At 40.8% G+C, this 22,458-nt stretch overlaps 1 protein-coding gene across 2 annotated transcripts in view; it reads right to left on the bottom strand.

Annotated features, from left to right (window-relative positions):
• The window catches only part of LOC115168663 (copine-5), a 158,633-nt gene that overhangs the window by 54,357 nt on the left and 81,818 nt on the right, over positions 1–22,458 (bottom strand). For both annotated transcript variants that reach the window (XM_029724135.1, XM_029724134.1), the window contains 5 exons: positions 21,139–21,202; positions 10,182–10,285; positions 9,342–9,446; positions 4,991–5,032; positions 3,555–3,630 (listed from right to left, as the gene is read on the bottom strand). In XM_029724135.1, coding sequence (XP_029579995.1) covers positions 3,555–3,630; positions 4,991–5,032; positions 9,342–9,446; positions 10,182–10,285; positions 21,139–21,202 — 391 coding nt within the window. The remainder of the gene's footprint in view (positions 1–3,554; positions 3,631–4,990; positions 5,033–9,341; positions 9,447–10,181; positions 10,286–21,138; positions 21,203–22,458) is intronic.

The raw sequence follows: 22,458 nt of genomic DNA on the forward strand, positions 1-22,458 counted from the left end.
CAGGCATCTCTGTCCTGTCTGTCACAGTGTTGTGGTTCTCCCCCAGGCATCTCTGTCCTGTCTGTCACAGTGTTGTGGTTCTCCCCCAGGCATCTCTATCCTCTCTGTCACAGTGTTGTGGTTCTCCCCCAGGCATCTCTATCCTCTCTGTCACAGTGTTGTGGTTCTCCCCCAGGCATCTCTATCCTCTCTGTCACAGTGTTGTGGTTCTCCCCCAGGCATCTCTATCCTCTCTGTCACAGTGTTGTGGTTCTCCCCCAGGCATCTCTATCCTCTCTGTCACAGTGTTGTGGTTCTCCCCCAGGCATCTCTATCCTCTCTGTCACAGTGTTGTGGTTCTCCCCCAGGCATCTCTATCCTGTCTGTCACGGTGTTGTGGTTCTCCCCCAGGCATCTCTGTCCTCTCTGTCACGGTGTCAGGGTTCTGACAGGGTTCTTTTCCTGGCCTGGTAAAACACCCAGGCTTCCCCTCTCATCTCCCCCTACAGACTTAATCACTCAGTAGCTGGGTCATACCATACAACACAGGTCTCTCTCTCTCTCTCTCTCTCTCACTCACTGTTTCTCTCTCTCTCTCACTCTCTCTTTCTCACAATGTAAGGGGCTTTATTGGCATGGGAAACATATATTTACTTTGCCATAATAAGTGAAATAGATAATATAAAAAAACAAAATGAGCAGTAAACATTACACTCACCAAAGTTCCAAAAGAATAAAGACATTACAAATGTCATATTATGTATATATACAGTGTTGTAACGATGTACAAATAGTTAAAGTACAAAAGGGAAAATAAATAAATATGGGTTGTATTTACAATGGAGTTTGTAAACGGTTGCTCTTTTCTTGTGGCAACAGGTCACAAATCTTGCTGCTGTGATGGCAAACTGTGGTATTTCACCCAATAGATATGGGAGTTTATCAATATTGGGTTTGTTTTCTAATTCTTTGTGGATCTGTGTAATCTGAGGGAAATATGTGTCTCTATTATGGTCATACATTTGGCAGGTATTTAGGAAGTGCAGCTCAGTTTCCACCTCATTTTGTGGGCAGTGTGCACATAGCCTGTCTTTCCTTGAGAGCCAGGTCTGATTACGGTGGCCTTTCTCAATAGCAAGGCTATGCTCACTGAGTCTGTACATAGTCAAAGCTTCCCTTAATTTTGGGTCAGTCACAGTGGTCAAGTATTCTGCCACTGTGAAACTCTCTGTTTAGGGCCAAATAGCATTCTAGTTTGCTCCGTTTTTTGTTGATTCCTTCCAATGTGTCAAGTATTTATTTTTTTGTTTTCTCATGATTTGGTTGGGTCTAATTGTGTTGCTGTCCTGGGGCTCTGTGGAGTCTATTTGTGTTTGTGAACAGAGCTTTGTTATGAAATGTTTGGGAATTGCTTCCTTTTAGGTGGTTGTAGAATTTAACGGATATTTTCTGGATTTTGATAAATAGCAGGTATTGGCCTAATTCTGCTTTGCATGCATTATTTGGGGTTTTACGTTGTACACAGAGGATATTTTTGCAGAATTCTGCATGCAGAGTCTCAATTTGGTGTTTGTCCCATTTTGTGAATTCTTGGCTGGTGGGCAGACCCCAGACCTCACAACTATAAAGAGCAATGGTTTCAATAAGTGATTAAAGTATTTTTTGCCAGATCCTAATTGGTATGTCACATTTTTTGTTCCTTTTGATGGCATAGAAGGCCCTTCTTACCTAGTCTCTCAGATTGTTCACAGCTTTGTGGAAGTTTCCTGTGGTGCTGATGATTAGACTCAGGTAGTATCGTTATTTGTGTGCTCTACGGCAACGGTGTCTAGATGGAATTTGTATTTGTGGTCCTGGCAACTGGACCATTTTTGGAACACCATTATTCTTTTGTCCTACTGAGATTCAATGTCAGTGCCCAGGTCTGACAGAATTTGTGCAGAAGATCTAGGTGCTGCTGTAGGCCCTCCTTGGTTGGGGACAGAAGCACCAGATCATCAGCAAACAGTAGACATTTGACTTCAGATTCTAGTAGGGTGAGACCGGGTGCTGCAGACTGTTCTAGTGCCCTCGCCAATTCGTTGATATATATGTTGAAGAGGGTGGGGCTTAAGCTGCATCCCTGTCTCACCCCATGGCCCTGTGGAAAGAAATGTGTGTTTTTTGCCAATTTTAACTGCGCACTTGTTGTTTGTGTACATAGATTTTATAATGTTGTATGTTTTTTCCCCCAACACCCCTTTCCATCAATTTGTAAAGCAGACCCTCATGACAAAATAAGTGAAAAGCTTTTTTCAAATCAAAAAAGTATGAGAAGACCTTGCCTCTTTTTTGGTTTGTTTCTTTGTCAATTTGGTTGTGCAAGGTGAATGCGTGGTGTGTCGTACGGTAATTCTCTCGCTCCCTTCCCCTAGTGGTTAGAGCATTGGGCCAGTAACCGAAAGGTTGTTGGATCGAATCCTCGAACTGACAAAGTAAAAATCTGTTGTTCTGCCCCTTGAGCAAGTCAGTTAACCCACTATTCCCCTGGAGCCAAAGAAGTGGATGCCGATTAAGGCAGCCCCCCCCGCACCTCTCTGATTCAGAGGGCTGTGGGTTAAATGCGGAAGACACATTTCAGTTGAAAGCATTCAGTTGTACAACTGACTAGGTATCCCCCATTTCCCCCTTTCCAATGTCAGTTCTTAATGTAACGTGTCAACAGTTTTAATTATCAGGGACCAGCAGTAGACTCAGAGGGCCAAGGACTATTATCCTTATATTCATTTCACTGTACAGTACCCTATATTCCCTATATATGGCACTACTTTTGACCTTGGCCAGTAAGGATCTGTTCAAAAGTAGTGCACTATGTAGGTTACATGATACGTAACCTAAGTCTTGTTGCTTTTTGTTCTATGTTGCTCTGTCTGTATGCTACATCTTGCTTGTCCTATGTTACTCTGTCTGTATGCTATGTCTTGCTTGTCCTATGTTACTCTGCGTGTGCTCACTGTTCTATGATTGTCTATATTGTAATTGTTTTTAATAACCTGCCCAGGGACTGCTGTTGAAAATTAGCCGGCTGGCTAAAACCGGCACTTTTACTGAAACGTTGATTAATGTGCACTGTCCCTGTAAAAATAAAATAAACTCAAGTACGCCTAATACCTATGCAGGGTTGTGGCAGAGAAGTATAATCTAGGCCTGGCCCTCTAGCACTGCACTGTAACTTTTCATCTCCTTCTAATCCCTTACATCATCCACTATGATGTCCAGATTGCTATTACCATAGCCAAACTCAGTGGGGTTCAGTGTGAACCAGGGAAAGTTATGCTAATGCTAGCATAAGGTTGAGTAAACACTAGCGTTAATGCTAATATTGTAGTACTGTAATGTACTGTACGTCTCCTAACTGGGTTGCAGAGATATTATGTCAGAATTTCTCTTGGTATTCTCCGTCCTCCTACAAGGGCCTGTGGTCTATTTGTTATGTTTCTTTGGTTTATTATGTTATTCTTTGTTTTATCTGTACGCCTTTGGGAGACAAATTGGGTGAGTGCCCTGCCTCCCACCCTCCCTTCCTCTCCACTCACCTCGTACACATTGAACTGGCTCTGGCCCCGGGACAGGTCTCGGAAGCTGGTGGTGAATTCACCGATGAAGTCATGGCTGCAAGGTAAAGTACACCACAACAACAAAATGTCAGACTGTGTGCATAGACAGTCCCTCTGGGGTGTAGAAATGTAGAAATATAATGGATGTATTGTGTATTTGGCTCAAAAGAGCAGGAATTAAGCTGCTGAAACATATAACAGTGTTGTAGCAGTGAAACATATAACAGTGTTGTAGTAGTGAAACATATAACAGTGTTGTAGTAGTGAAACATATAACAGTGTTGTAGTAGTGAAACATGACAGTGTTGTAGTAGTGAAACATGACAGAGTTGTACTAGTGAAACATATAACAGTGTTGTAGTAGTGAAACATGACAGTGTTGTACTAGTGAAACATATAACAGTGTTGTAGTAGTGAAACATGACAGTGTTGTAGTAGTGAAACATATAACAGTGTTGTAGTAGTGAAACATGACAGTGTTGTAGTAGTGAAACATGACCGTGTTGTAGTAGTAAAACATATAACAGTGTTGTAGTAGTGAAACATATAACAGTGTTGTACTAGTGAAACATATAACAGTGTTGTAGTAGTGAAACATATAACAGTGTTGTAGTAGTAAAACATATAACAGTGTTGTAGTAGTGAAACATATAACAGTGTTGTACTAGTGAAACATATAACAGTGTTGTAGTAGTGAAACATATAACAGTGTTGTAGTAGTAAAACATATAACAGTGTTGTAGTAGTGAAACATATAACAGTGTTGTAGTAGTGAAACATGACAGTGTTGTAGCAGTGAAACATTTAACAGTGTTGTAGCAGTGAAACATATAAAAGTGTTGTAGTAGTGAAACATATAACAGTGTTGTAGTAGTGAAACATATAACAGTGTTGTAGTAGTGAAACATGACAGTGTTGTAGTAGTGAAACATGACAGTGTTGTAGTAGTGAAACATGACAGTGTTGTAGCAGTGAAACATATAACAGTGTTGTAGTAGTGAAACATATAGCAGTGTTGTAGTAGTGAAACATGATAGTGTTGTAGCAGTGAAACATATAACAGTGTTGTAGCAGAGAAACATATAACAGTGTTGTAGTAGTGAAACTTAACAGTGTTGTAGTAGTGAAACTTAACAGTGTTGTAGTAGTGAAACATGTCAGTGTTGTAGCAGTGAAACATATAACAGTGATGTCATGGTGCTTAATCTTCTAAAACATGATGAGGAATGTCCTAACTCAAATCATACTCCTGCCATTGATGCATAAATCATTTCTCGTCTGGAAACTAATCAAGTGAAAACATTATTGTGTGTGTGTGTGTGTGTGTGTGTGTGTGTGTGTGTGTGTGTGTGTGTGTGTGTGTGTGTGTGTGTGTGTGTGCGTGTGTGTGTGTGTGTGTGTGTGTGTGTCCTTACCTTCCATCTCTGTCCCAGTCGTACACCTCTGCCTTGATTGTCCTGAAAAAGAAAACACACCCAAGGATGAGGAATGTGTGTGTGCATATCTGTGTGTGTGTGTGTGTGTGTGTGTGTTAGTGTGTGTTCGTTCATATATCTACGTTCACTGGACCTTCACCAGTGTCTTTCAGAGCAGGATTCTGGAATTCTCAAAAAGCTTCAATAGAATGAGTTTTTAGAATTTAAAGGGGAAATCTGAGATTCAAATAACAACAATGTGGCTTCTTTTTTGGTAAACTGCTGAGTGATGGGGCTAGATAAATTCGATTTTGGATTGTGATGAAGTAAGACTGCTGAACTAAGCTCATGAGGCATTTATAAGTTATATTCTTCAATAATAATAAAAGTAAAAAAATAAATAATGGATGTACCAATCAATTCTAGATTGCCCTTTTAAAATGCCTGAGAGCTGGACTCTTAAAACACTCTGTGAGTTTGGTTTCTATAGCAGTGACTGGCCATTAAAGCTCATTACACATTTAATAACTGATAATTAAATTGATCTTAGCCAGAGCAGTTCACATAACACCCTTGAGACAAATGTTTGAGTGAATGCACATGAAAAGGTTTCAAAAGAGCATTTAAAGGGAGATGGAATTAAAACCAAACCAATCATCTTATCAAGAAAATTTAACGTTTTTAGGAAAAAAGACGAGGTTTAAAAACCACATTAGCTAATTACATACTGAAAATAATAATCAAAGAAACCGATTAAGTCTGAAATGGCATATACGATTGGAACAGACTCCTTAGTAATTACAATGAATGTGACGTTTTATATTGAACTTGTGTTAGACATAAAGACACTTATTGCTGCAAAACTTACTGCTGCAACACGATGTGAACAAAATACTCAGTAAGTGCACTTCACAAAAAGGGATGACAGACTTTAAATCACAATTTAATAGAAAATGAATTTGTGAGTGCAGAATGAAGTTTCTATCAGAGGAAATTGAGATATAATACAATGAGTTTCCTAAACTTTTGGGGCGAGTTGTTTCCCTCCTCCCGCCTGCCAAAGGTAGACAACAACCCCCTAAGGGGGAGCACATCATGATGATAAGAGTTCCCAAAATAAGCCCTCTGTGCCCTAGTCAAAGTAGTGCAGTTGGGAAGCATCTACTGCCTGGCAGACAGACACATCCTCTCCTCCTCCACATCACTCAGACACATATCATATTGGGTTTACCCCACAGGCCCTGTCAATCAACTATCATCACCCAAACCAGGAGGGAGAAAACACTCTGCTTCAGTCTTAACCTGGTATCCCTGTCTGAATGTACACTGAGAGAGAGAGAAAGAGAGAGAGAGGGGGAGAGAGAGAGAGAGAACGAGAGAGAGCGAGAACGAGAGAGAGCGAGAGACAGAGAGAGAGAGAGAGAGAGAGAGAGAGAGAGAGAGGCCCCTGTTCTAACCCTTTAATAGACTTGAGATTAGGCTAGTATCCCTGATGATTCCCTACTGATGCCAGTTAAAGTCAATTTGATCTCATGTCCCTTCTATGTCAACGTTTAATCCAAGGTGAAACAGAAAACCATCACTACCCAATAATGTGTATAACATAGTAACTACATAACACCGTAACTACATAACACAGTGTTACACAGTGACTACATAACACAGCATTACACAGTAACTACATAACACAGCATTACACAGTAACTACATAACACAGCATTACACAGTGACTACATAATACAGCATTACACAGTGACTACATAACACAGCATTACACAGTGACTACATAACACATCATTACACAGTAACTACATAACACAGCATTACACAGTAACTACATAACACAGCATTACACAGTGACTACATAACACAGCATTACACAGTAACTACATAACACAGCATTACACAGTAACTACATAACACAGCATTACACAGTGACTACATAACACAGCATTACACAGTAACTACATAACACAGCATTACACAGTAACTACATAACACAGCATTACACAGTAACTACATAACACAGCATTACACAGTGACTACATAACACAGCATTACACAGTAACTACATAACACAGCATTACACAGTAACTACATAACACAGCATTACACAGTGACTACATAACACAGCATTACACAGTAACTACATAACACAGCATTACACAGTAACTACATAACACAGCGTTACACAGTAACTACATAACACAGCATTACACAGTGACTACATAACACAGTGTTATACTGTGTTGCATAGCATCACACAGTGTTGCATAGTGTTACACAGGGGCATAAACACTGTTTACTGCATTTAGGAGAAGCAATAACGCAGGACTGCCAAAAGAAAACCAATCAAAATATATTTCCTCACAGGAAATCTATAGTGTAGTCTATACCCTCCCCAGCTCGATACAGTATCTGAAGACAATCACTCCCCACATCTCTCTCAAGGTCTCTGTCTTCGCAATGTTCATATTCAACCATAGAAATATAATTACTAGAACGGTCATCCTCATTAATACCCATGATGGTGTAGTCAAATTGCTTTTGGTCCAATGGGTTTCCCTCTCTAATTCTATTTCTATGGTTTCAACCCCTACAGTCCAACTGTCTTGGCCAATTAGCTTCAGCAGGGTGGTGAGGTGAGCAAACAGACAGCTACAGTGAGTGGAGGCTAGCGGCTGATCCCCGACTCCTGTGGTGTGGGAGAGGCTCTGATAGGGCCTGGGTAGAGGTGTGGGCTGTCGAAGCATCACACACACACACACACACGCGCGCGCACGCACACACACACGCACACACACGCGCGTGCGTGCGCACACACACACACACACACACACACACACACACACACACACACACACACACACACACACACACACACACACACACACACACACACACACACTGCAGGTGTCCACTACAGGAGTAACACCTACACTCTCTCTCCCTCCCCTGCCTCTCTTTCCCTCCCCTGCTCTCTCCCTCTCCCTGACCCTCTCTATCTCTGCACCTTCACTACCTCTTCCTTTCCCCACCATAACTCCCACCTCTCTCTGCCTCTCTCTCTCTCTCTCTCTCTCTCTCTCTCTCTCTCTCTGCCTCTCTCTGCCTCTCTCTCTCTCTCCCCTTCTCTCTCTCTCTCTCTCTCTCTCTCTCTCTCTCTCTCTCTCTCTTTCCCTCTCCCTCTCCCTCTCCCTCTCCCTCCCTCTGTCTCTGTCTCTCCCTCTCTCCCTGCTCTCTTGGGGATCCAGATAAGATACTTTAAGAGAAAAATTACACCCTACTCCCTATATGTAATGCACTACTTGTGACCATGGCTCTGATGAAAAGTAGCGCACTACACAGGCAATAGGGTGCCATTTTGGACGAAGCCCCAGGTAGAAGCAGCCAATCAGAGCCTTATCTGGAATGCTGTTGCCAACTGTGGACAGATCAATGAGCAGCCAAACTCCAGCAGGGCAGTTAGAGAGAGGGTGTATTAACTCTACGGTTGAGGCACAGATAAAATAACAGTAAAAAATCAATGGTGTCTAAATTTGCTGAGGCCAGGCCGTTTTGAAATGGTTACGCCACATATCAAAATTGCGCCTCCACCCCAGTTCTCACAGAAAAAACTAAGCCGCTCTGTGTGTGTGTGTGTGTGTGTGTTATAGTGGTTGTGTGTTATAGTGAGTGTACAATATCCTACCTGTCAAAGTCCTGCCGCACTGGGTTCAGAGTGTGTGTGTGTGTTATAGTGATTATGTGTTATAGTGTGTGTGTGTGTTATAGTGTGTGTGTGTGTTATAGTGTGTGTGTGTGTGTTATAGTGTGTGTGTGTGTTATAGTGTGTGTGTGTGTGTTATAGTGTGTGTGTGTGTTATAGTGTGTGTGCTGGTGTTATAGAGTGTTGGTGTTATAGTGTGTGTGTGCTATAGTGTGTGTGTGTTATAGTGTGTGTGTGTTATAGTGTGTGTGTGTGTGTTATAGTGTGTGTGTGTGTGTTATAGTGTGTGTGTGTGTGTTATAGTGTGTGTGTGTGTGTTATAGTGTGTGTGTTATAGTGTGTGTGTGTGTTATAGTGTGTGTGTGTTATAGTGTGCGTGTTATAGTGTGTGTGTGTGTGTGTGTGTGTGTGTGTGTGTGTTATAGTGTGTGTGTGTTATAGTGTGCGTGTTATAGTGTGTGTGTGTGTTATAGTGTGTGTGTGTTATAGTGTGTGTGTGTTATAGTGTGTGTGTGTGTTATAGTGTGTGTGTGTGTTATAGTGTGCGTGTTATAGTGTGTGTGTGTGTTATAGTGTGTGTGTGTTATAGTGTGTGTATGTGTTATAGTGTGTGTGTGTGTTATAGTGTGTGTATAACAGTACCTATCGAAGTCTCCATTGCAGAGTGCTCTGACAGGGATGGAGATGGCCTGCCAAACTGGGTTCAGAGTGTTCTTCACAACCTCTGTCTTATGGCAAATAGTAAACCTGGACAGAGACACATATGGACACAGAGGAATTAATTACAGTGCTCTGGCAACAACTTTCACTACCTAATACCTAATATCTTCCCACAAGAACATTTGTGATTCTAGCTACATGCAAGACCTTAAAATAACACATAACAGTACTTTACTTTCAGATGCACAGCTGAAAATATACATACTGCAGTGTTACCTATAAATCCTCTCTTTAGTTGGTGGTAGGACTGTGTCAGTGCCTCTGTCTGTGTATGAGTTGATTTTAAGACCATTCGTGTCTCTTGTCCTCTCATCTCACTATCTCTCTTCATCTCTCCATCTCTTCATCTCTCTATCTGTCTCTCTCTCTCCATCTCTCCATTGCTCTCTCTCACTCTCTTCATCTCTCCATCTCTTCATCTCTCTATCTGTCTCTCTCTCTCTCTCTCCATCTCTCCATTGCTCTCTCTCACTCTCTTCATCTCTCCATCTCTTCATCTCTCTATCTGTCTCTCTCTCTCTCTCTCCATCTCTCCATCGCTCTGCCTCTCACTCTATTCATCTCTTCATCTCTCTCTCCCCATCTTCATCTCTCCGTGTCTCTCTCTCTCTCTCTCTCTCTCTCTCTCTCTCTCTCTCTCTCTCTCTCAATCTCTCCATCCTTTGATCTGATAGCTTAGCCCTCATGTACTGTTTTCTCTTCGATAAGATATTAGAACCAGAAAACAAGCAGTAAAACAAATCAAACATGTAAATAACTCACGTCCCATCTTCATTACTCCTATAGAACACCATAAAGGGGTCTGACTTCCCAAAGAAGTCCTTCTTGTCCAACTTGTGGGCACAGAACTGCATGGTGGCAACTTCCTGGAGCGGAAAGAGGGATGGAGAGAGAGATAGAGAGAGAGGGAGGGAGATATGGAAAGACAGAGGGAGAGATATGGAAAGACAGAGGGAGAGATAAGGAGGGACAGAGGGAGAGAGGGACAGAGAGAGAGAGGGACAGAGAGAGAGGGAGAGAGAGGGGGACGGAGAGAGAAAGAGAGGGGGGGAGATATGGAAAGACAGAGGGAGAGAGAGAGAGAGAGAGAGAGAGGAAGTAAGGAAGGAAGAAAGTGAAAAAGAGGAGATAGTACATAGTAAATCCCCAGTAGAATGAATGGCTTCCTGTTTGCTAGCTGTTGTGTTTTTAATACGGTGCCTTGTGCCAAAATATAAAAGCACTGAATCACCAAATAAACCCAAGGCATGGTCTGCATCCTAATAAGCAACACATCACAGCAGCACCGTACACAGCCAGTGAGCCCTGATTCTCAAATCCTAATGAAAGAACATATACATTAATAATCATTACTTTATTCATGTTCTGGCATTCAAAAAAATAAGTCTCGAAAAGCAAAGTTAAAAATGTTATGTGCAACCTTGTGGTTGTGAATATAGACCTAAATAAATTGCTTAAGAGTCTATACAAAATGGGGCTGTAAAATGAAATGGGTTTAGCTAGAAAATGAGCTGTATCCAAGTGTGTGTAGAGGAAGTGATGGAGTTTTTGTTTTAGTTCAGCTAATGACACATTAAACACATGGTGTTGTTTTCACAGTCACACTCATGCAGTCAGCATTTCACTGCTCACTAATGGAGTCAATGGCTTAGGATCCCGATATATAGTACCCAAATACCTATGCAGTTCACTACTTTTGTCGAAGGCCGATAGGAAAACCTATAATACCTGGTCTAAAAGTAGTGCACTGAGGAAATAAGGTGCTATTTGGGACACAGACGATGAATGCTCCCCGACCCTGTAATGGTTTGACTGCCAGAGTAATGCCTGTAATGTCTGGGGGGGGTCAAGGTTATTTTGGTCAGTACTGTACAACATCGGTCTGCAGTGTAACGGAGCGGGGTTTCCCAAACTCGACCTGCGGTACAGTTAGCCCCCCCCTTTGGTAATCCTGCTGATGATTTCCTTTTACAGGCTGTGAGACGGGCTCAGTTGGAACAGCTGCAGAATAACTAAAATTCTACATTGTAGAATAACAGTTAAGACATCAAAACTGTGAAATAACACATATGGAAACATGTAGTAACCAAAACAAAAAGTGTTAAACAAATCAAAATATATTTTATATTTTGGAGTGCTGCTTCAGATGACCTGGCCTCCACAATCCCTCGACCTCAACCCAGTTGAGATGGTTTGGGATGAGTTGGACCGCAGGTGAAGAAAAAGCAGCCAACAAGTGCTCAACATATGTGGGAACTCCTTCAAGACTTTTGGAAAAGCATTCCAGGTGAAGCTGGTTGAGAGAATGCCAAGAGTGTGCAAAGCTGTCATCAAGGCAAAGGGTGTCTACTCTGAAGAATCTCAAATATAAAATATATTTAGATTCTGTGTTTGTTTTGGTAAGGGAAATATCAAGTCTGAAATTTCAAAGTGAAAATTACAAACATCAGACACGGACACCACTCCGACACTCACACAAACAAGGACACACACACGTTATATGTTCATCACTCTCTCTGTCTGGAACCCTTTTAGTGTGTTAAGCTTGAGGGTTGGAGGTACGTGTTCTGTTGGATGGCTAGAGGATACCAGGTACCGTACATAAGTGCCTCTGAATTGCAGTACAGTATAGTATGATACAGTATAGTAGAGTAGAGTAAAGTATAGTATAATACAGTATAGTAGAGTAGAGTACAGTATAGTATAGTATAGTGGAGTACAGTATAGTATGATACAGTATAGTAGAGTAGGGTAAAGTATAGTATAATACAGTATAGTAGAGTAGAGTACAGTATAGTATAGTGGAGTACAGTATAGTATAATACAGTACAGTATAATATAATAGACTATAGTATAGTTTAGTTTACAGTACAGTACAGTTAAGTATAATACATTATAGTATAGTACACGACAGTGTACTATAAAATAGTACAGTATAATATAATACAGTATAGTATAGTTTAGTGTAAAAGTACAGTTCAGAATAATACATTATAGTATAGTACAGTACAGTACAGTATAGTATAGTATAGTATAGCACAGTAGAGTACAGTATAGTATAATACACTACAGTTTAGTATAATATATCAAAGTATAGTACACTACAGTATAGCGTAACACATTACAGTATAATACAGTACAGTACGATACTTTATAGTATAGTAAAATACATTACAGTATAGTATAATACAGTTTAATATAGTATAGTACCGCACAGTATAATACAGTATAGTACAGCACAGTATAGTGCAATACATTATAGTATAGTACAATATAATACAGTAAAGTATGATACTTTATAGTATAGTATAGTATAATACAGTACATTAAAGTATGATACTGTATAGTATATTATAGTATAATGCAGTACAGTATAGTATAATACAGTATAATATGGTATATAATACAGTATATACAGTATAGTATAATACAGTATAATATAGTATAGTACAGTACAATACAGTATAATACAGTATAGCATAGTACAGAATAGTGTAATTAAGCAATAAGGCACAAGGGGGTGTGTTATATGGCCAATATACTACAGCTTAGGGCTGTTCTTACGCACAACGCATCACCGAGTGCCTGGACACATCCCTTAGCCGTGGTATATTGGCCATGTACTATAAACCCCCGAGGCGCCTTATTGCTATTATAAAATGTAATTAGAGCAGTAAAAATACATGTTTTGTCATACCCGTGGTATACTGTCTGATATACCACGGCTGTCAGCCAATCAGCATTCATGGCTCGAACCACCCAGTTTATAATACAGTATAGTATAGTACAGTATAGTATAATACAGTATAGTAAAGTGTAACACAGTATAGTATAATACAGTATAATGCAGTAAAGTACAGTATAGTATATGATAATGCATCATACCATGGCATTGTTGACTACTCGTTTCTGATTGGCTTGAAGAGCATTCTAGAGCATGCATTATTTCCCTATAACGCGCGGTATATCAACACAGCAGAATTCATTCAGTTCATTCTTACATGTTCTATGTTTGAACTGCTTTTGAAAGCAAAAGTCGAATTGAAAACATTATTGTTGGATTAAATTTTCATAATAGTAAACTAGACCTGATGGTTTGGTAAACTAAACTAGCAAATCTGTTTGTTTGGTTACCAAGGCAACTGTACTGCAACTATCTTCTAAACCTACAGGCTACTTCAGTGGATGTTGAACACATTTCTACCCGCAAATCAATACATTTCTAGCGGCAAATGTGTTAAGTTATAGCCATGGTATTAAAGGGATAATCAACTCGGAGCTCTATGCGTTTTCTGGAAAATAATGCAACTCCGTGGAAGGTCAGTTCCAGTCCGCTAGCGTGTCGTGGAATACACCTTCCGCGTCGTTCATTATTTTCCAGAGAAACAAGAGCCCCATGTTGATTATCCCTTATGTATAGTAGAGTATAGTTTAATACAGTACAGTATAATATAGTATAGTACAGTATAGTATAATACAGTACAGTATAATATAATATAGTATAGCACATTATAGTTTAATACAGTACAGTATAATATAGTATAGTACAGTATAGTATAATACAGTACAGTATAATATAATATAGTATAGCACATTATAGTTTAATACAGTACAGTATAATATAGTATAGTACAGTACAGTATAATACAGTAAAGTATAATATAGCATAGTACATTCGTTTAATACAGTACAGAATAATATAGTATAGTACATTATAGTTTAATACAGTACAGTATAATATAGTATAGTACAGTATAGTTTAATACAGTACAGTGTAATATAGTATAGTACAGTATAGTAAAATACAGCACAGTATAATATAGTATAGTACAGTATAGTATAATACAGTACAGTATAGTTTAATACAGTACAGTATAATATAGTATAGTACAGTACAGGGGATGAGACTGCAGCATATTGATAGATATAAATGGAAGCCCTATTTTCACCAAGTTGTAATTTATTCCTGTGTGGACAAAACCATTTTCTACTCTCTAAAGTGTAGCCAATAGCCATCAGGTCTATGTCACATGCGTGATTGTGTTGGTGCTGTCAAGGCCTGAACACGTTCGCTCTAGCGATCCCAATTAATTGATTTATTCAGGCCAGGCTAGTGATGGGTGCTCTTTGGCCTGAACACATTGGCTCTATCGATCCTCATGACCCACATTACTCACAGTACATCCTCTGACCTGCCCCTCGAACCACCACACTGCTCCAGGCCTTAGACAACAGCCCACAACTGGGCTTGCAGACCTGGTTCAAATAGAATTTGTTTACTTTAGCTGCCGTTGATTGAGCTTGCCTTGCACAATGGAACCAATAAAAGAGATACTATTTACATTTTAGTCATTTAGCAGACGCTCTTATCCAGAGCGACTTACAGTAGTGAATGCATACATTTCATTTCATGCATTTTTTTGTACTGGGAATCGAACTCACAACCCTGGCGTTGCACACACCATACTGGCATTGCAAACACCATGCTCTACCAACTGAGCCACAGGGAAGAATTCAGGTATGCATTGGCCAGCAGCCCACAACTCTAACTGGGCTATAACCTTTATATGTTCAAAGCACAGACCCTAGGCTATGTTCCAATATCCACACTAGAATGCCACTTAGAATGTATACTCAATACAGTACACTGCTTTATTCCCCATTTGCTAGTAATATGGATTTTGGAACAGTGCCTGGGAGAGAATAGCTGGTGGATGTAATATTGTAGAATTAAATTTAATACCTCTTGTATAGCAAACCGAGTAGCTCTGATGACCTCTGTAATATCCAATCAACACAGTTGGAAATAAAATACATTGTTGGTTTGAAGGAGAGAGAAAAAGGCATTGCTGATTACAACTGTGGTGACTAAATGGATGCAAGCTGCTGTATTGCTGTTTTCTATTCAGACATAATCACTCTATGAGTTATCTTGGTCTAATTGTGTTTGTCTCTGTCAAGAGATGTTGATTTTCTGTCTTAAGATAACAGAAGGAAGTGACAGATATTGAGATGGTCTCATTTGTGTCGTCCGGCTGTATCTAAAGCAAAACAAGATGGCCGCCTATTGTATGACAGCAGTACAAATATGGAACCATCACTTGATACCTGATACACCACCATACTTTATTACTGACACCAGGACCTTGTCAAGACTCATATCCCAGTCTTCAGTACTTAAGAAACTCCCAGTAAAATGTTATTGTTTCTCACTGATAATAAAAACAATAAAAACAATTACCATAATTTCCGGACTATTAAGCGCACCTGAATATAAGCCGCACCCACTGAATTAAAAAAAATTATAATATTTTGAACATAAATAAGCCGCACATGTCTATAAGCCGCAGGTGCCTACCGGTACATTGAAACAAATGAACTTTACACAGGCTTTAACGAAACACGGCTTGTAACAAAAATAAATAGGCTTTAACGAAACACGGCTTGTAACAAAAAATAAAAAATTAGCAGTAAGCTTTAGTTGTCTTTTTGCACTGAGTCAATTCCTCACACTGCTGTTTCCAACGTCTTATCATCGACTCATTAAGACCAAGCTCCCGTGCAGCAGCTCTATTTCCTTTTCCAACAGCCAGATCAATCGCCTTCAACTTGAAAGCTGCATCATATGCATTTCTCCGTGTCTTTGCCATGATGAGGGTGATAAAATGACTACCGTAATCAGAATGATGGGAATTTTGAGAGCGCTCGATTTAATCTAAACAGTAAACTAAAAAGTTGTTTGACCTTAACCCGTTCGGCAATTTCATTGGTCTAATGAAAGCTTCATGCCGCCAAAAACTGAGCACGTCACAGAATGTGTTTTTTTGGAAAAAAAAAATTGAAAGCGGGAAAAATCCATATATTAGCCGCGTCATTGTTTAAGCCGCGAGGTTCAAAGCTGTGAAAAAAGTTGCTGCTTATAGTCCGGAATTTACGGTATTCACAAAAAAACTAAGAAACAAAGTAGCTTGAAGTAATAATTGGTCAATAACCACGAACAGTATATTGTAACTAACCAGTAATCTCCGCACCCAGAAACAAATCAACTATTGAGATGTTCATCAGAGACTGCTAACCAGTGGGCTCTGCCAACTGGCTGTAAAGGCACCATATCAGACACGACCTGGCATTAACCAACACTATGCTGACAGGCTGGTAGAGCTTGCCATTAGCTATGGATAACACATCATCACCAGTCAGTCAGTTAGTCTGCAGCACTTTTTACCTCTGGATGAGAGACAACAGAGGATGATGACAGTGTGGGAACAGCCATCCTACGAGTTATCCCATTGGGGGTTTGGGGACTAGATGACTGTGGGAACAGCAATCCTACAGGATATCCCATTGGGGGTTTGGGGACTAGATGACTGTGGGAACAACCATCCTACGGTTATCCCATTGGTAGTTTGGGGACCAGAAGACTGATGGAACAGCCATGCTACAGGATATCCCATTGGGGGTTTGGGGACTAGATGACTGTGGGAACAGCCATCCTACAGGATATCCCATTGGGGGTTTGGGGACCAGAGAAGGATTAGTCTGGGGCACTCGTTCCCCTACCTCCCCTCTCTCCCTTTGTCCTCTTCCTCCTCTCTCTCCCCTCGTTCCCCTCGCTCCTCCCTCTCTTCCCTTGCTCCTCTCTCCCCCTCTCTTCCCTTGCTCTTCTCTCCCATCTCTTTCCCTCGCTCCTGTCTTCCCCTCCTCTTCCCTTTCCCTCTCTCCCCCTCTCTCCCCTTGCTCCTCTCTTCACCCTCCTCCCCTTCCTCCTCTCTCCCCTTTCCCTCTCTCCCCTTTCCCTCTACTCCCTCTCTCTCCTTGCTCCTTTCTCCCCACTCTCTCCCCTCGTTTCTCTCTTCTCTCTCTTCCTCTTGCTCCACTAGCAGGGCTGTAATGCTGTAAAGTGCTTATTTACTGGCCTCACTTAGAGCCACAGAGAGAAAGCCAATGAGCATTATTAACGGACACAGCAGCATTGTTAACGGACCCAGCAACATTATTAACGGACACAGCAGCATTGACAACAGACACAGCAATATTATTAATGGACACAGCAATAACGGACACAGCAATATTATTAACGGACACGTCAGCATTGTTAACAGACACATCAGCATTATTAACAGACACGACAGCATTAATAATGGACAAAGCAGCATTATTAACGGGTACAGCAGCATTATTAACGGTAGCATTATTAACAGACACGGCAGCATTAATAATGGACAGAGCAGCATTATTAACGGGTACAGCAGCATTATTAACGGTAGCATTATTAACAGACACGGCAGCATTAATAATGGACAAAGCAGCATTTTTAAAACCTCTTAAGGGTTAGCCCCTTTTTTCCATTATCGGCTAAAATGACATACCAAAATCTAACTGCCTTTAGCTCTGGCCCTGAAGCAAGGATATGCATATTCTTGGTACCATTTGCTAGGAAACACTTTGAAGTTTATGGAAATTTTAAAGAAATTAAGTAGAATATAACACAACAGATCTGGGAAAAGATAATACAAAGAAAAAAACAACTGTTCTTTTGTATTTTTTGTTCCTTCATCTTTGAAATGCTAGAGAAAGGCCATAATGTATTATTCCAGCCCAGGTGCAATTTCGATTTTGGCCACTAGATGGCATCAGTGTATGTGCAAAGTTTTACACTGATCCAATGAACCATTGCATTTCTGTTCAAAATGTTGTATCAAGACTGCCCAAATGTGCATAATTTATTTATTAATAACTTTTCATGCTCAAAACTGTCACGTCCTGACCAGTAAAAGAGGTTGTTTGTTATTGTAGTTTGGTCAGGGCGTGGCAGGGGGTGTTTGTTTTATGTGTTTCGGGGGGTTTTGGTATATGTTCTATGTTAGTATATTTCTATGTCCGTGTCTAGTTTTTCTATTTCTATGTTTAGGGTTTTTGTTTGACCTTCAATTGGAGGCAGCTGTTTCTTGTTGCTTCTGATTGGAGGTCCTATTTAGTAGAGGTTTTTCAGCTTGTGTTTGTGGGTGGTTGTTTTCAGTCTAGTGTTTTGTACCTGAAGGAACTGTTAAGCTGTCGTTCGTTTCTTGTTTTGTTTACGTGTTCAATAAAAGTTAAAAATGAGCACTCAACCCGCTGCGCCTTGGTCTACTCCCTTCGACGGCCGTTTCAAAAATGGTACACTCTCCTCAAACAATAGGATGGTATTATTTCACTGTAACAGCTACTGTAAATTGGACAGTGCAGTTAGATTAACAAGAATTTAAGCGTTCTGCCAATATCAGATATCTCTATGTCCTTTTCTTGTTACTTACAACCTCGTGTTAATCGCAGTAGCCTACATTAGCTCAACCGTCCTGTGGAAGGGACACCGATCCCGAAGAAGCTTTAATGAACACAGCAGAATTATTAACAGCAGCGTTATTAACGGACACAGCAGCATTATTAATGAACACATCAGCATTATTAACGGCAGCATTATTAATGGACATAGCATAGGCTATTAAAACTGATTCTTAGGTTAACACTAGGAGTAGGGCCCGTAGGTCTAAAGGTCTGTCATGGTGATTATAATAAGCATGGGCTCGATAAAGAGGCATTCATAGTCATAGCAGGTTCACCATAGAGATAAATAGAGTCATATACAGTCAGTATAGATAGTCTCTGATGTTCACCTTGTATGTATGGACACAATCATCCTATGATACAGACCATCGGGTCGGACCCCCTTTGCCTCCAGAACAACCTGAATTCTTTGTGGCGTGGAAACGTTGCTCAATTGGTATGAATGGACATAATGTGTGCTAGGAAACATTCCCCACACCATAACACCACCGCCTCCAGTCTGTACCGTAGACACACCAGGCAGGATGGGGCCATGGACTCGAAGGCGCTACATGGTCAATCAGACGTCTGCATTGGCTGTGCAACATTTACGGTGATATGGCCTCTGCAGAATTCAGTACATTCATACGTCTTGCGCTTTGCGGAGCAGCGCAGAGCTGTTGAGTAGAGCTGTTTTGAAGGAAGTTGTCAAGGAAGTGAGTTTGTGTTTATACAGGACCTCCTGCCCCCACCTACCGTCAACCAATCATGTCAATGCGGAGCTATACGGATTGTTGCAAAATCTGGGACGGCGATGTGGTACCGAGTTCAATTTGGCCCCTGCATTCCTCCGGAATGTGCCCACTAAAGCCTCGTCTTCTTGTTTTTAGCTGATAGGAGTTGTGCGTTCTGAGATGCCATTATCGACACACCAGTGTTGTACAGCGCCATTATTTGTCTGTTGTGGCCCGCCTGTTAGCTTGCACGATTTTTGCCTTTCTCCTTCGATCACTCATCAACAAGATGTTTTCGCCCACAGGACTGCCGCTGACTAGGTGTTTGTTTGTTTGTCGCCACATTCTCGGTAAACCCTAGACACTGTCGTGAGTGAGAAGCCCAGGAGGCCGGCCGTTTCTGAGATACTGGAATCGGCGCACCTGGCACCGACGATCATACCACGCTCAATGTCGCTTAGGTCACTCGTTTTGTCCATTCTAACGTTCAATCGAACAGTAACTGAATGTTTCGATGCCTGTCTGCCTGCTTCATATAGCAAGCCAAGGCCACGTGACCATTTTCTGTTATACAGAATATGGGTCTGATGTTCACCATATTTATTGGACACAATCTTCATATGTTACAACACATGGCTAATAGACATGTTATTAGTGGGTTATAGGCCTAGCATATACTGTAGAGTTGTATACTGTAGCTTCCTACTATATGGCTCAAACAATTAAGCAATAATGCCTGAGGGGGTGTGGTATATAGTCAATATATACCACGCCAATTCTTCTCTATGGCTAAAACTATTGTTAATAGACTGGTTATTCTCTATATCCTAATTATCTCTAATAGACTGGTTATTCTCTATAGCCTAACTATCTCTAATAGACTGGTTATTCTCTATAGCCTAACTATCTCTAATAGACTGGTTATTCTCTATAGCCTAACTATCTCTAATAGACTGGTTATTCTCTATGGCCTAACTATCTCTAATAGACTGGTTAATCTCTTTAGCCTAACTATCTCTAATAGACTGGTTATTCTCTATGGCCTAACTATCTCTAATAGACTGGTTATTCTCTATAGCTAAAACTATTGTTAATAGACTGGTTATTCTCTATGGCCTAACTATCTCTAATAGACTGGTTATTCTCTATAGCTAAAACTATTGCTAATAGACTGGTTATTCTCTATAGCCTAACTATCTCTAATAGACTGGTTATTCTCTATGGCCTAACTATCTCTAATGTACTCTGGTTATTCTCTATGGCCTAACTATCTCTAATAGACTGGTTATTCTCTATGGCCTAACTATCTCTAATATACTCTGGTTATTCTCTATAGCCTAACTATCTCTAATAGACTGGTTTTTCTCTATAGCCTAACTATCTCTAATAGACTGGTTATTCTCTATGGCCTAACTATCTCTAATAGACTGGTTATTCTCTATAGCCTAACTATCTCTAATAGACTGGTTATTCTCTATGGCTAAAACTATTGTTAATAGACTCTGTTATTTTCTATGGCCTAGCTAACACATTTAGTAGATTTTTATATCTTATGTTTTGATAATGAGGTGAACTGCTCCAGTATTAAACACTGAGTCATTTTTAAAACATTATGCTGTACTCTATTTGGTTGACTGTATGAATGAAATGAAAAGGTGACAGTTAAATTGTTGTGTACTTACTCTGCAGTTCCCCAACTCCTCGGCTGACAGGATGATGGAGCCACATTTCTTCCCAAGGATACCACTACAAAACAAGAGAGAGAGAAACAGAGATTAAAGCTCCATCATGTGTTCATTGCATTTAGTGTTGACAGGACCATGCATCATAATGGGACTTCCAGCTGTCCTCTTTCTATGGGAATCCTCCATTTCCTGGAACCAAACTACACACATTGACAGAGGACAGTCTCTAAATATTCCTCAAAGCGCACCTTGATCTCTTCAGCTGTCGTCTTTCACAAATGAATTAAGAATTAGACTGATTTCAGCATACAGTCTGTTCTTCTGAACCCAGCTGAGAACTGAGAGATCCACAGGCCTTTAGGTGTTCACTAACCAAACCATTGACTCTTGCTCTGACAGTTTATCAAGACATGCAGTATGATAGCACAGGGGGAGACTCACACACACACACACACACACACACACACACACACACACACACACACACACACACACACACACACACACACACACACACACACACACACACACACACACACACACACACACACACACACACACACACCATGAAACTAAGACAGAAACCCCCACAAACACTGGACATCTCCCCTCCATCTCCCTAATGGCCTGCCACTCTTATAGCTCAGACAGGCCGATGACAACAGGGCTCAGGAGTGTCCTGTAAGTGCTATTTCAACTGGACCTAGTGTAGGGTTGGAGGACAAAATGAGGTTTGTGTCCATGGCCATCTAAAATCCATCCAATTTCCTGAGACTCTCAGCTTTCTCTGTGGCTCATTGGGATGAATAGGGTCAAAACCACCCACACATTTAGATGCCAGGGGGAAAAAGATGGGATATTACCTGTCCTATCACACATGGGATAGGTCTCAAATGGTACCTTATTCCTTATGTACTGTACCCTCCCCTTCCTTCCTGTACTGCAGTGGGCTCCCGAGTGGCGCAGCGGTCTAAGGCACTGCATTTCACTGCTAGAAGTGTCACCACTGACACCCTGGTTTGAATCCAGGCTGACTCCCAACCAGCCATGATTGGGAGTCCCATAGGGCGGGGTACAATTGGCTCAGTGTTGTCCAGGTATGGCCGGTGTAGGCTGTCATTGTAAATAATAATTTGTTCTTAACTGTCTTGCCTAGTTAAAAGAAGGTTAAAAAGTCCAACCTTCACTGTACTCTTCCTGTCCAGTACCCTTTCTTCCTTCCTTCCTGTACTGCACTCTTCCCAAGGCATCAGGACACTAGTGTTAGACTAAATGTATTCAAGCTTTACCATACCACTCATACACTTCATTCAGTAC

Source organism: Salmo trutta, chromosome 30, assembly GCF_901001165.1.
Source record: "Salmo trutta chromosome 30, fSalTru1.1, whole genome shotgun sequence".
NCBI lineage: Eukaryota > Metazoa > Chordata > Actinopteri > Salmoniformes > Salmonidae > Salmo > Salmo trutta.